This window comes from Eleginops maclovinus, chromosome 15 (genome assembly GCF_036324505.1).
Source record: "Eleginops maclovinus isolate JMC-PN-2008 ecotype Puerto Natales chromosome 15, JC_Emac_rtc_rv5, whole genome shotgun sequence".
Taxonomy (NCBI): Eukaryota; Metazoa; Chordata; class Actinopteri; order Perciformes; family Eleginopidae; genus Eleginops; species Eleginops maclovinus.
Window position 1 is genome coordinate 14,385,200 of NC_086363.1, and position 13,281 is coordinate 14,398,480.

General features: G+C 37.5%; 1 protein-coding gene across 1 annotated transcript; it reads right to left on the reverse strand.

The window, feature by feature from the left end:
* Nucleotides 1–1,334: 1,334 nt before the first annotated feature.
* Nucleotides 1,335–10,489, reverse strand: opn8b (opsin 8, group member b). The gene is made up of 4 exons (XM_063902761.1): nt 10,362–10,489; nt 3,728–4,021; nt 2,467–2,795; nt 1,335–1,658 (listed from the first exon to the last, which is right to left on the reverse strand). The coding sequence occupies exons 1-4, from the start codon at nt 10,429–10,431 to the stop codon at nt 1,335–1,337; spliced, it is 1,017 nt and encodes a 338-aa protein (XP_063758831.1). The 5' UTR covers nt 10,432–10,489.
* Nucleotides 10,490–13,281: the final 2,792 nt, after the last annotated feature.

A 13,281-nucleotide genomic window follows, 5' to 3' on the forward strand; every position in this document is an offset into this window, starting at 1 on the left:
CCTTGACTGTTTTGTAAAGCACATGTCTATGAACTGTCAAACTGAACTGTCTAGGTAATCTGCATTTATGTTCAAAAACTGTTCAAACAGACTTTTAGCTTTCAAATTAAGAGTGAGATGAGAGAACTGACACCACTCTCATATAAGTCTACTTAATATGAAGCTACTACCAGCGGTTAGCTTAGCAAAGTTTAGCACAAATCTGGAAAAAAGGGAAAAAGCTACAAGACAAAAAAAGGAATGAAAAGAAAATCGTCCCACCAACAAGTATAAAGGTAAAAAATGAATACCAAACAATAAGTTTACCTTGGAAAGTAGCCAGGCATGCTTTTTGTCCCGTTTACAGTGTTTATGCTAGGCAAAGCTAATGGGCTGTAGCTTCATACATTATAGAATAGAATAGCATACGAAAGCGGTGTTGAATTTCCCATCAAACATTCAGCCGGAAACCAATTCAATTAGAAAATCTCGTGGCAAAAAAGCAAAAATGAATTCATTGAAATGAACACCACTGTAGATGCTATACAGCGTAATGCTTGCTGATAGAATAAATTACATGTTTGGTTTTTGGACCACATGTGTTGGTAGGAATGAAGATGTAGTTTGCTGCTTAAAATTAAAAGAGAAGCCAACACACAGTACATGCATCAGACAGGGTAAACAAGGAAAATAGGTGTTACTTTTGTAAACACTATAAGAGGCAAACTTATGAAACATGAGCAGCTGTCACTTAATTTAAACATTTAGCACGTACAGTAAACGGCAAATGTCATCCCTGAACTGTTATTCCTTTCTCTGGATTTGACTGATTTGGTGACTTATTTTTCCAACAAAGAAGTACATCTGTTACAGATTAAACCTGAAGTATTGGAGTAAACATTTCTTCTTCTATCTGTGCTCAAAATAAATGTTTTTGTTGTGTTCTGCTGTACAACCTTTGGTATGTGATGTGAAATGCAGACTTTTTATGATATGTGGGCGCCACTTGTCGCTTTAGCTTCTTTCACATCTTGCTGTTACTCAACAGTAAATAGCTCTTTTTTTCTGGGCTACATTGGTTTAGGGGTGTAAAGCACATGGTTAAGTCTTAACAATAGCTTAGTTGGCTCAACTTTCAGCATGTAACTCATTCATTGTGACCACACGTAAAAGAAGCCATTATTACCCTGCTTATTTTGTTACAACATCACACAAGTTGTACCGGAAAAATAAAATACAAATACAAGTGTTTTCTACTCGTAACATTTGTGACATCATTAGACCACTATTTTTCCCACATAACCAAAGCAAAGTCTTTCTTGTCTTTTCAACTCAAACGTTTTTCACTCCACAAACTACTGCAAAGTGGACAGTACTTCTACGTTGGTCTTGCCGCCAGCATGACTCATATCAATGGTGTTGTCATTGAGGGTGTTGGAGACATGGCATGGGCTAAAGCTGAGGCACCACGAGCCCAGCTGCTTCACCTCCCTTCTGAAGCTCTTGCTGAAGATGTAGTAGATCAAAGGATTGTACACAGTGGAGCTCTTTGCAAACATGCACGGGAGGAGACTGACTTCAGGTGGAATGGTGCTGCTGTCCCCCAAAATAGACCACAGGCTTACTGTGGCGTAGGGCGTCCAGCAGACTATAAAGCCAAAGCTGATGAGCACAGCAATCTGCAATAGAACAGAAGGATAGTGAAAATGTCATCCTGAATTTTGTCAGCTAAGTGCCCTTTATATGTGTTGTTTATTATAATAATTCAATTCCAGTATTTGACAAATGTTTGTCCTTCTCAGGGCAACAATATACAGCTTGTTTTTACATGAAATGCATTTACTAAGCAGCTCATCTGAGATTTAAGAATTTCATAAAACAAACAAGTTATTGTTAGCTATCCTTAGCCTGAGTGGCTTAAAGTCCTCTATACTATTGTTTTCCAACCAGGGGAAGGCTAATTGAACTCAAGAGTCTTTTTTCAAGGTTATAGAGTAGTTAAACTTACGTTAAAGAAAAAAACAATATCTTTACATATTGAGTTGGGTTTATCACTAGGTTTTACAGACGAGTGTGAGAAAATGTACCCCAAATTGACTCTCAACAATAGATACATTATTGAAATAGCTAAAAGTAATAAATAAACAGTTCAAATAGTTATCTAAATGGATGAAGTAATTGAAAAAGTTAGCTTAAAGTAATATTAGCGTAACAGTTCTCACAATGCACGACTAAGTTCAGACTTCTTTTGTTTTTTAAAGACAGGGCCATTACACAATAATGTGATTAAGTGTACTTGTATTGCATAAGCAGCCACTGGGACTGTTTGTGTGCATTTGTGAGCATGATGCTTTTTCTAAATATCCATATGAATCATTAAATAACATTCCACTGTTAATATAATATAAGAACTATTCAATTAAGGTATGAAGACAAACAGGAATCTGAAGTACAATGAGAGTTGTCTCATCGAGGAGAGTCACTTACCACCAACAGCCTTCGATGGAGCTTGACATTATTTGGAACTCGGTGGGTGTTGTTAATTGACCTTTTGTAGGTAAAAAAGAGCTTGATGGCTATGCCAAAGTAACAGCAGAGTATGAGGAGACTGGGCAGGACAAGGTTGAAGCAGAATAAAGTGACGACGAAGGTGAAACCCTCATCTTTCATTAGTCCCCAGGCAAGAGAGCAGGACAGGCCGAAAGGCTCCGGGCCGTAGCGTCCCCATCCCAGGATGGGGAACAGGGCCCAGATCAGACCATACAGCCAGATCCAGAGACATAGAATCTTCACCTTTCTCCAGCTGATTTTCTGATCTGCAGAGAAAAACAAAGGTGTGCTGTTGTTATTTGTTGCTTTTTTTCCCATTGTAGACAGGTAGTTCTTTATTAAGGCACTTTGTGTAGTTGTTGCATTTTATTCAAAAGAGGGGCTATGTTTCTGAATTTTCCAAAACTGCATGCAGACTGTAATGGACAAAAAGAGGCCAAAAACATTTAAATGGATAAACTGACTGACTATGGACACCCTTTGTTTTAAGACATGTAGGAAATGCTGATATAAGAGCGTCTCAACTTCATGGCAGTGTCTTTTCTTTTAACGCAGGCTGTTCAATCACACACATTTTCCTACCTTCCACCTGACTTGTCTTGGCTGTATTACTTGGTCCGGAAACTACAAACTAAAATTAGATTCTGTTTTAATGAAAAGCTTTTAGTATGTGTTCTAGAATGTGGGTATTTTCTATATAATAAGACTCTTCCACTTGACTACACCCACCTGGTACCTCTTCTTGGGAGTCACGAGCCTAAACCTTTTCACAGTTAATTAAGACATCTCTTGCAAGGTCAAACCAGTCTGTTAATCTCAGCCACCAGCGTGCACGTCAGCTTACAAAAAGGTCTGCTGCAGTGTGTTCTGATACATTTTCAAGTCTCTAGGAACAAAGATAATGGGATAACCTGACTAGGTAGAATCTCAGTCAAGTACAGATGGTTACCATATATTCTCTGACAGGATGCTCAAACAGATTTCAAAATGTTTTAAAAAAGGAAATAAGAAATTGAAAGTCTTTTTAGATATCACATATTGTCGGAAATATGAAGTAAAAGCAGCCAATCGTCATAATGAATACAAAGTACATTTGTTGTTTTCCTGCATGATTCCGTTGTCTCCTGGAGGATCTAAAATAAGGTCTACAGGGGTGAGGTAGTATTCCTAGTCGTGCTTCCAACCATGAATTACTCACTGGGTGACTGCAGATTGAGGGACACAATTAAGCGCACTATTGCCATTATAGTCAGGTTCATTATGCTGGCGATCCCGAAGAAAAACCCTGCCAGAGCGTAGTATAAACAGGAAGCATCTCCCCCGAGCCAGTGGTGGTTCCAGGCCGCGGCCACAGAGAGTGGGTACATGGCAACAGCTGCTCCCAGGTCTGTCACGGCAAGATTCACACTCAGCAGCTCTGGTGGTTTCATCCTTGATGACCTTTTGACTGCCATGATGAGAACAAGCAGGTTTCCCACGATGGAGAGAACAGCTGAGAGAGACCAGTGGAGGAACAGGAGACAGGGAGGGGAGAACAAGAAGGATACAAAATAGTTTGAGTGAAAAGTGATGGTCTATTCAATTCACATAATGCTTAATTTACATGTAATCTAGTTTATATTTCTTGTAGGGTATCAGATTGTGGTTTTGCTGTCCCTATGGACAAACCTTAAAAGGCAATTTACCAGACACAAAATAACACAAAGCCTTTTATTCCAGTTAAAACTCTGTAAAACTGTTACATGCTTAAACAGAATGGATTTGAGTGGAATGCTATGTTTAACAAGCACATTTATAATATCATTATTTGGGCCCCAAGAGACAGACTTCTTAAATGCCAGGGGAAGGTGAATCTTGTAAGCTGAGTAGCCCATCAGATTTCTCTTACCAATGTGACCTGCAAATGAATTACACATACTAAATCGTCTGAAAAGCCAACAAGGTCTGACTACTGCCAAAAGTCCCGGACACCATAACTAGGGCAACAGACGCTTGTAGGCCTAGTGAGTTTTTAAAACAGCATTATTTTCTTCTGGACTGATAAACAGGTGAATCACACAATGACGTTAACCAAACACGGAGATCAAGTGTGTAAAAAGGGTTGATTTGGTTGTGTGTGAGACAAAGTGTAAAACAAACACTAAGTGAAGGTTGCTTGGGAGCCAAGCAGAGGAGGCAACTCCTTGGTAACACACTGGATTTATAATGAAGGAAAAAAAAGAAATGTTTTGGCAAAATCCAAGAAATAGTCCTGACCTTAATCACCCTTAAAACTACAATTTGGTCTGATCAAACAAATCACATTGTGTTATTTAGCAGCCTTTAGAGGTTCCAGTATGCATTTTTTAGGTTAGTTGTTTCCCCGTGTCAAGTCTTGCTGCTATGCTAGCAGTATCTTGGCTGAAGCTTCAAAGAGCTGAAGTGAAATCGAACCTTATTACCCTGACATTTGTAAAAACAAAGACAGCTCAAATAAAAAAAATGTGTCGGTTTTAGGCGGGCTTTAACAAGCACTGCTTCCCATAAGCTCTAGAGGCAACTATAATAAAATGCAGCAGTCCATGGGGTGGAGAGGGGCAAGAGTTCAGACTCTTGGTGTTGGAGTTTCAATACAGCAGAGATTATAGCTTTGAAAAAAAAGAAAATGGCTTTAGAAGAGGCTTATAATACCTTTTTTAAATATGGAATAAATAGAGTCATCATGACATCAGTGCAGAGCAAGACTTCTTCAAAAAAAAGGTCAAATTAAACTATTGAGCTGGTTTCAATGAAGGTTTCAAGCTCTTATTGAATGATTAAATGAACACATACAGTGGCTACAACCTCCAATCCAATCTGATGCCAATCTGTTGCTGGGACCCTCCAAGGTGACACTATCAACAACAAAGGAAGCATATTATGATGAAGGAAAAGCAGAAAAAGGGAACAGGACTCAAAGCAGGGCTATAGGCTTCCGCGGAAAACCTTTTATAAATTTAAAGTGAGATTGTTACCTCTATTGGGTTAGAATGTAAAACCGGCTTAATGTGTTGCTTGGAAAAGGAAATGGGCAAATGTCTAACACTATTACTGCTATTACTTTTACAGTACGAACCCCTGACCTTGTTAACCCACCCAACCCAGGGAAGTTACAGTTGCAGATTAGTAAAATGCCAGGGACGTCTTGTAATCCCCTGAAATCCATATATCACACCAAATGTAAGAAAACTGTGAATTTATACAGTGACATGGTAAGGAGTGATGAATCTTTTCTCAATATCCTGAACCCTACTGCTCTGCCGTTTTCCCTACACTCACATTCTTGCTGAAACGACCTTGTTAACTCTCCTCGTGAAAGTGTACCAGGGGATATACAATACTTCTGCAGGTAGAGATTCACTCAGGGAGGTTGTAGGCTAACTGTCATTCCAACTAAACCTTTACCATCATTAGCATCACATCTGTGACGCTTAATTGAAAACTCTATGGTTAAATTAGATCAAATCGTATCAGCATACACAATACAAGTACATTTTCTTGTCTTTTCCCCCAGCATTGATAACCTCGGCTCTGCTCTTACATCTTCCTTTAGTGGGACTATTTAAGCGTAAAGCCCAGTGACCCAATCAACTTCCAGCTCGCTGATAATCACTTTCATGGAAGTGCTGCCTGGACAATTTCTCGAAACCACTTACAAAAACACAAAAGAATCAATGGTGACACCTCACTGCTTAGGTTTACAAGGAAAGTGGGTCTTTCACATTCACTGGGGAGAACAGGGATGCAAAATTTGAACAACCTCTGTTTACATGCAGCAATAGAGATGAAGAATGTTCTGAAATTTCGAATCTGTGACTTTTCCTTTAAATGCTGCATTAAGCACTGATCCTGAATTAAGTCTATGACTTCTAACATTCTACCCATTATTTTTAGGTTCGCAGAACATTTCAACGAACATTAAGTATATTTGACAGTGGGAGGCAGGCCACCCTCAGAATCAGAAAGCAGAAGTAATTTGAATGAATATATTATCCAACACTAAGCATAATCATGAATGTTTACAGAGGGCATCATGGTGTATGATAATAGGAGATTTTTAGGAAGGGGCATCTGCTTGCAGAAATACGTTTTTTACACTTAAACAAAGATTAAAGAGTCAGTGTAGGATGCTCTCTTCATTCTAATCCTGAAGGCTCAATAACGGAATAATGGTAAAACATTTAGTGAAAAGGGATTACATGTGAGTGAAGGGAGCTGTGGGGGAGGGTTAAGAGTGAATACAAAGAAGATAGAATACACCTGGGAACCTGCTGTCAGTCAAAAGCACCAACATCATTCTTTGCCATTCAAAATGAATCCATATCAATCAATATATTGTATAACTATTGCAACTGTTGTATGAGCAAAAATAGATATTGTTCCAAAGCAGCTTTTATTTGCTACTGAACATTCCAGCCTTAAATAATGGTCACATTAGGAGTTTAATTTGCATCCATGTGAGCTTATTAAACTGTTACCCCCAAGATAAATGTGGATGTTTATGTAACTTAATGACAAAAGAGATACGATGCATTATTCAAACACATTGCCAAAAGATCCCTATAACCTCTAACTCCCTCTGTGTCATGGCCCGAAATAGCCATGACACAGAATTAGCACCATTGGGCTAAGTCAAACACATTTATTTATGTTTTTAGTAATTACTCATGAATGTATCTATTGGATCTGTGTAGCCGCCAGCCAAGTCTTAACATGAATCAAATGTCCCCCCCCCCCCGCACCCCCGGGTCAAAGGCCTGTGTTTGTTTGGCAAATACATCCACTCCAACTTCCTCTCCACACCAACTTTTTACGGACTATTTTTGAAATGCTGTTTCATTGAATGGGACTGAATTTTTAGGAATCAAGGATGGGCAGGCAGAGATTTGTCACACTGAGCCTCATTATTTTGCTTTACAAAGACAGGGATAAAATCACTGTAAAATATTTACCCTCAGGGACTGTATGACAATGATTAGAAGAGAAAGGGCTCAGAAAAGGTGAAGGGTATTGTTATTTTTCCACTGTCCAAAGCGGGTTATTCTGAATTGTTTGTCTAGCAGGGAAGCGTCTTGTATTTGTTTCTCGTTGAATAAATCTGTTAGAATATAATATAATGTTTATTTTATTCCAGTTTAACAATAACTGGGTTCTTTAAAGAAAAAAAGGTGCACTTTTATGCAGAGGAGAACCGTTTTTACGCACATTGTTTATATAGAAATGTGACGTTCCATTTAGATATTAAGGTTTAATTTGTGCTAATTGGACAAGCTGACTAATTCAAGATAATATTTTTGACATGTTGGTGAACTTCAGTGAAGTGTAGTCAAGTGGATGATTCAAAGATTTACACAGTTGACAAAATATGTTGTACAGTTTTTAGATTTCATAGCAAGGGAAAAATATAATTGGTATGTGCACTGGCTCTCAGTATGCTACAATTTGTTGCTCTGTTGGGACTATTAGTTTCGTCATACTGCCTCATTTCTGTGAAATTTGTGCAAAGCATCTGAGAAGAGGCTTCCCACTTCCTAATGACCTAAAGCAGAGCAGTCGTGGCAGGTTCTGACATACCGCTCCATTTCCATGCTAATGGAACTAATGTACTAACACATATGTGTTCTTTCATCCTGTGCAGGTACACTGGTGTTGAAAGGCGACAGGATATGTAATTAATGTACTAACACGGCACAAATCTGTCTATATTTAAATGCAAGACTCACCTTTGGAGATCTCCTTTTCATGGTTAATTAACGTTGGGTGTTGTATATTTTTAGTGTCTGGTATCATGTGATCATTTCAACTTGTAAGTGTTTTTGAATGCTATGATAAATGCTCTATATAAAAAAAATAGTGTTAGTTATTGTTAGTAAAATAGTTGGTATTATAACCCCCTCTTACCTTTACCCTTCCCCCCACCTGCCACACCAAGAGTGCTTGAAGCGAACAACAACAAGAAAAAAAAGAGATTACACATGCCTTAATCTAAGTACCCATTATCCCAGAGCAAATTTTATATACAGTATATTATGTATGATATATACTCCTTACTGAAAATAAACCATTTACAATTTACAGCAACCTTATAAGCCAATAATTGGATTAAAAAAAACGATTTCCTTTAATAAAAAATGTGATAATCATACATTTTTATAGAAGACACTTAATTGCAAAGCGCTATAGAAAGTCTGAAATAACCAATGTGATGCATGCCTCTGTGAATTGTAACCACTGCATAATTTCATTTACACAGCAATAAAACTCAGCATGATAAATCTTCTTACAAAAGAATTCCATATTATTAAAATGATAAAATGTTTAACTTTAAAATGTCAAGTGGATTAAATTCACTGTCACATTAAAATAATTTATATTATTTTGTCATAAAATAGGGCAATGAGCAGGGGTGAACTGCAAATGTGAATGTCAACACTCAACCAGGGGGACTAAACCATCTCCTGTGCTTGACAGGGAACAAATCACTTCACAGTGCAGAGGATTTTATTGCACTGCCTCATTCGCTGCAGGGTCAGCCTTCTGTTTGCTTTTTGGCCAATATACACACTGTGTGTTTATCCAGAGTGATTATCATGCATCTTTCATTACACTCAGTGAATCTCTTTATCTTCCTCTGGTTGTACACTAGATGTACTGCCTTATCATAAAGACCGACAATGCTGGCTTTGCTGTCAGATATATACAAATGGAAATGAATGCAAAATAGGACCATAGCCAGCAGGATTACAGTTAAAATAACTCACAGCATGCTGAAACACCCTGCTGTGAATGGGCTCCCACTGAAATAATTGCTCACCAATGTGTCTTCTTTATAGTCAAGGTAAATGGCTTTAATGTACATTTCAATTTCACTAATTAACTGATGTAGCACTCTATATAGATCCTGCACTATACCTTTGTGTGTCATTTGAAAGGTTATGTATCCTATGGGGTTAAGGGCTGCTCTCTTACACAAGGACTCATCTTGTTTTGTCACTTTGAAGGGTATTGCAACACTTACAGGTTTTATGTGGAGGCATACTCTAACCTTAATCATCATCATCACCACATGTTAAACCAAAAGACCTAATTAAAGAGTAGGGCTTATAATTGAACGGGTACCATTGTGGGTAACCTGTTGTGTGAACAGACACAGCACGATGAGGTGCTCAAAAGCATATATATGTGTATATATATATATATATATATATATATGTATGTATGTATGTATATATATATATATATATATATACAGATGGATCTGACATATATATATATATATATGTCAGATCCATCTGTATATATACATATATATGTATGTATGTATGTATGTATGTATGTATGTATGTATGTATGTATGTATGTATGTATATATATGTATATATATATATATATGTATGTATGTATGTATGTATGTATGTATGTATGTATGTATGTATGTATGTATGTATGTATGTATGTATGTATATATATATATATATATATATATATATATATATATATATATATATATATATATATATATATATATATATATGTATGGGTGTAAGTGTCGTATGCGAGTTTTCATGAGTGAGGAAACACAAAATAAGAGAACCATCCTTCAGTTAAATGTGCTAAACATGGTTTACGGAAAAGTGAAATGTAGTGCTTTACGATTCTGTTTTGAAGTCTCCAAATCCTGTGGAAGAAATCAATCCAGTATTACTGAATTTTTCATTCACACTTAACTGAGCCATAGCAGGGATGCAGAGCCCCTCAGCGCTGTATAATCGTATTAAATCATTCAATCAAGTTTAAATGCAGATTTTAATTACCTATAACCAGCAGATAACATCCTGTGAGAATGTCCAGGGCCGGTGATAGCGTTGAGCTGTAGATATCCATTGCTACTTCAAAAGAACAGAAGTAAAACAGAGAAGAAATTATCCTTCTTTGGGATGGAGTAAAGTCAAAATGTGCCTCTGCTGATGCGTTCCGGTGTCAGATCCATCTGTCCTTAAGTATGAAACAGAGACGCAACAGTGGGTCCTCAGGGCGCAGCGTCGCGCGCTGGTGTTCCCGGCTCCAGCTGAAGTTTGCGGCAGCCAAGGTGCTAGAGACATAAGATTAAGGGGGGGGGGGGGGGGGGTCTCAATGCACAGCTGCTGCTTTTCCTGTGTGAATGCATCTTGTTTTCGGAAGCATCGAGAGGAACGTCAGAAATAAATGGTCCCCCTTTTGTTGTTGTGATCTCTCCAGCGTTTATGATTAAAGCACATTCGTGAGACAAGGATGAAACGTGTTGTCAAAAAGCAACATTTCCCCCCCTGGTCAACAGGTCAAAACCTTACTCTTTTTCCATGATACATGATATAAGATCATTGCTGATTGGGCAATTTTAAAGGATACTTGTTTTTTTCTATAGATACGGAACTTGACAATACCACTTGCAACTTGCAATATACTTTATGTACGTTGTTGTTCATATTTCTTGGAGAAATGAAAACTTCTTTGAAAATGGAGTAGCTCAGCCTCTTGTGGCCGAAATGAGTGTTACAACAACAAGCATAAAAAAGTTTATACTGTATATCTATTTATACTTTTCCCCACAGATGAAAAAAATCATATTTAGAAAGATTTTACAGCTTAACAACCCCTCCTCCTGTTCTTAAGTTATAGACAAAGGAAAGAAGAATTCAAACAAGAATTGATGGATCAAAGAATGGATTCTCACTTGCCTCGCAGGGCTGTAATATTAGCCTACTCAGGTCAGTGGAAAAAAGAATGATCTAAATGAGTTGATTCATCCTAAACTTCACATTTAAAACATAAAAAAGTAAATCAAAATCATCAAAGGCATTCATTCCTACGTCAATTCATTCCAACGTTTTTTAATACTGCTGCTGCTATCTCACAGTACGGTCCCAGAGCGGTATGGATAATCATGTTATATATATTATGCGTGCTGTATTATCTTCAAAGGGCCAGAGGGCAGTGTGCCTGCAACTTAGTGCGTGGCTAAGACAAGGTTTTGTAAGTACAGATCTTTGTACACACATTTCTAATTTGGTTTTTATTTCCCCTCACTTATTTCTTTATTTATGGGAATTATTATATATTTATTTGTCAAGGCACTTTTATAAACCAATTCCTAAATAAAAACACTCTAGCGGAATTGTATTTGTAGGAGTAGAGGACAGTTGCAGGGGGCAACAACTTGTTATTTTTTCTTGCCTTGACAACATAAGTCAAAATAGAGCCCTCCACTCATTACATCTATAAGTGCACTTATAGTGTCAACATGAGCAACTATTAGAACACTCATTATTCTTATGATGGTCATAATATATTGGAAATCCACTGCCTTTTGACCGACATGCTCAATTAAAGTTAAGCCACAGAAAGAAAGCACATTTCTGTGACAAATGTCAAAAAACCATAAGGCCTTATCTTTCGAGATAGAGTCATTGATTGAGGTTTTCTCTTTGAGCTGTCCCTGCATCATTTTTCAGCACCTGAAATCGAAAAAAAATCCATTGTGCAGACTCGGTGACCCTTGCTGTCCAGAGGGCCTGTCAGAAATGGCATTTCTGATTAAAAGCCAGGTGCAGGACGGAGCGAAGAATGTAAGGTCAACATTTCAGAAATCCTGGCTAAGTCTCTGTTTGATACTCAAAACGTTAAACATGATTGTTTTACCAGCATTCAATTGAGCAAGGCAAGATATTGCCCGGAAGGCAAGAAACTAATTTCTGCACTTTACAACATACAAATCAGATGTCACAAATGGCCCCTCCACTCAGGTGTATCCAGGTTACTGCAGGGTCACATCACTAAAAAGCTCTTTAGCAGCTGATTACTGAAATTGCTTCCTGTGTTTTCCCTCAGATCAAACTGATTTAGCGCTGTCACTGTAAATTGAAATCTCAATTAATTACATCTAGGGGACTGTAATTAACATTGCATCAATATGAGCCATGATTATGACACTAATTAATTTCATAATTATGATTATGTCATATTGGAAATCCACAGCCTTCCCACTGACATGATCAATCAAAGAAACATAAAGAAAGACTGTTTCTCTGTGAAATCTCCAGAAACCAAAGGTTTTACAGTGTTTTGTTTGTTTTTTTTGCTTTGAGCTGTCCTTACTCTTTGGAGGCTCTGCTTCATTGACTTTCAATAAGGTTATGAAAATTAAGAGTTGTTAATCATGGTGCCATTTCACTGCTATTAAAGAAAACGGTTTAACAATCCTGTGAAAGAAGATCAAAATACTTCTCACATGTGACTGCTGCAGATCCTCACAACCTTTTGAACCATTGACTCTCTTATTCACAGCCCTCCTGCCCCAAAGTGGTCTCATGTATTCATAGACACATCAGAACCACAATCCTGCCATCTCTGTTCATTCGAACACACAGGAATGTGTATTAGATGTATTATCTGGTATCCCAGTCAAAAGTATACTGAGCATGATACCATCTTTTTAACGTTTCTACCTTTTTGTCTCATTTATCTCGGGAGTTATTCCTCCAATATTCAAATCAACTTGTGTTTAACTCAAACTGAACAAATCTAAACTTGACACACCAACCTTCAAATGTAGGATCCATATCTAAAGGAGCCTTTCGAGGCAAAGTATTGGAGAACATTCACAGATATCAGAATTCATCATAGTACAGTAAATGCACTAACAAATGATTTAAATTACATAAGGAATAATTCAGATGATGCCTGCTTTAATGTTTT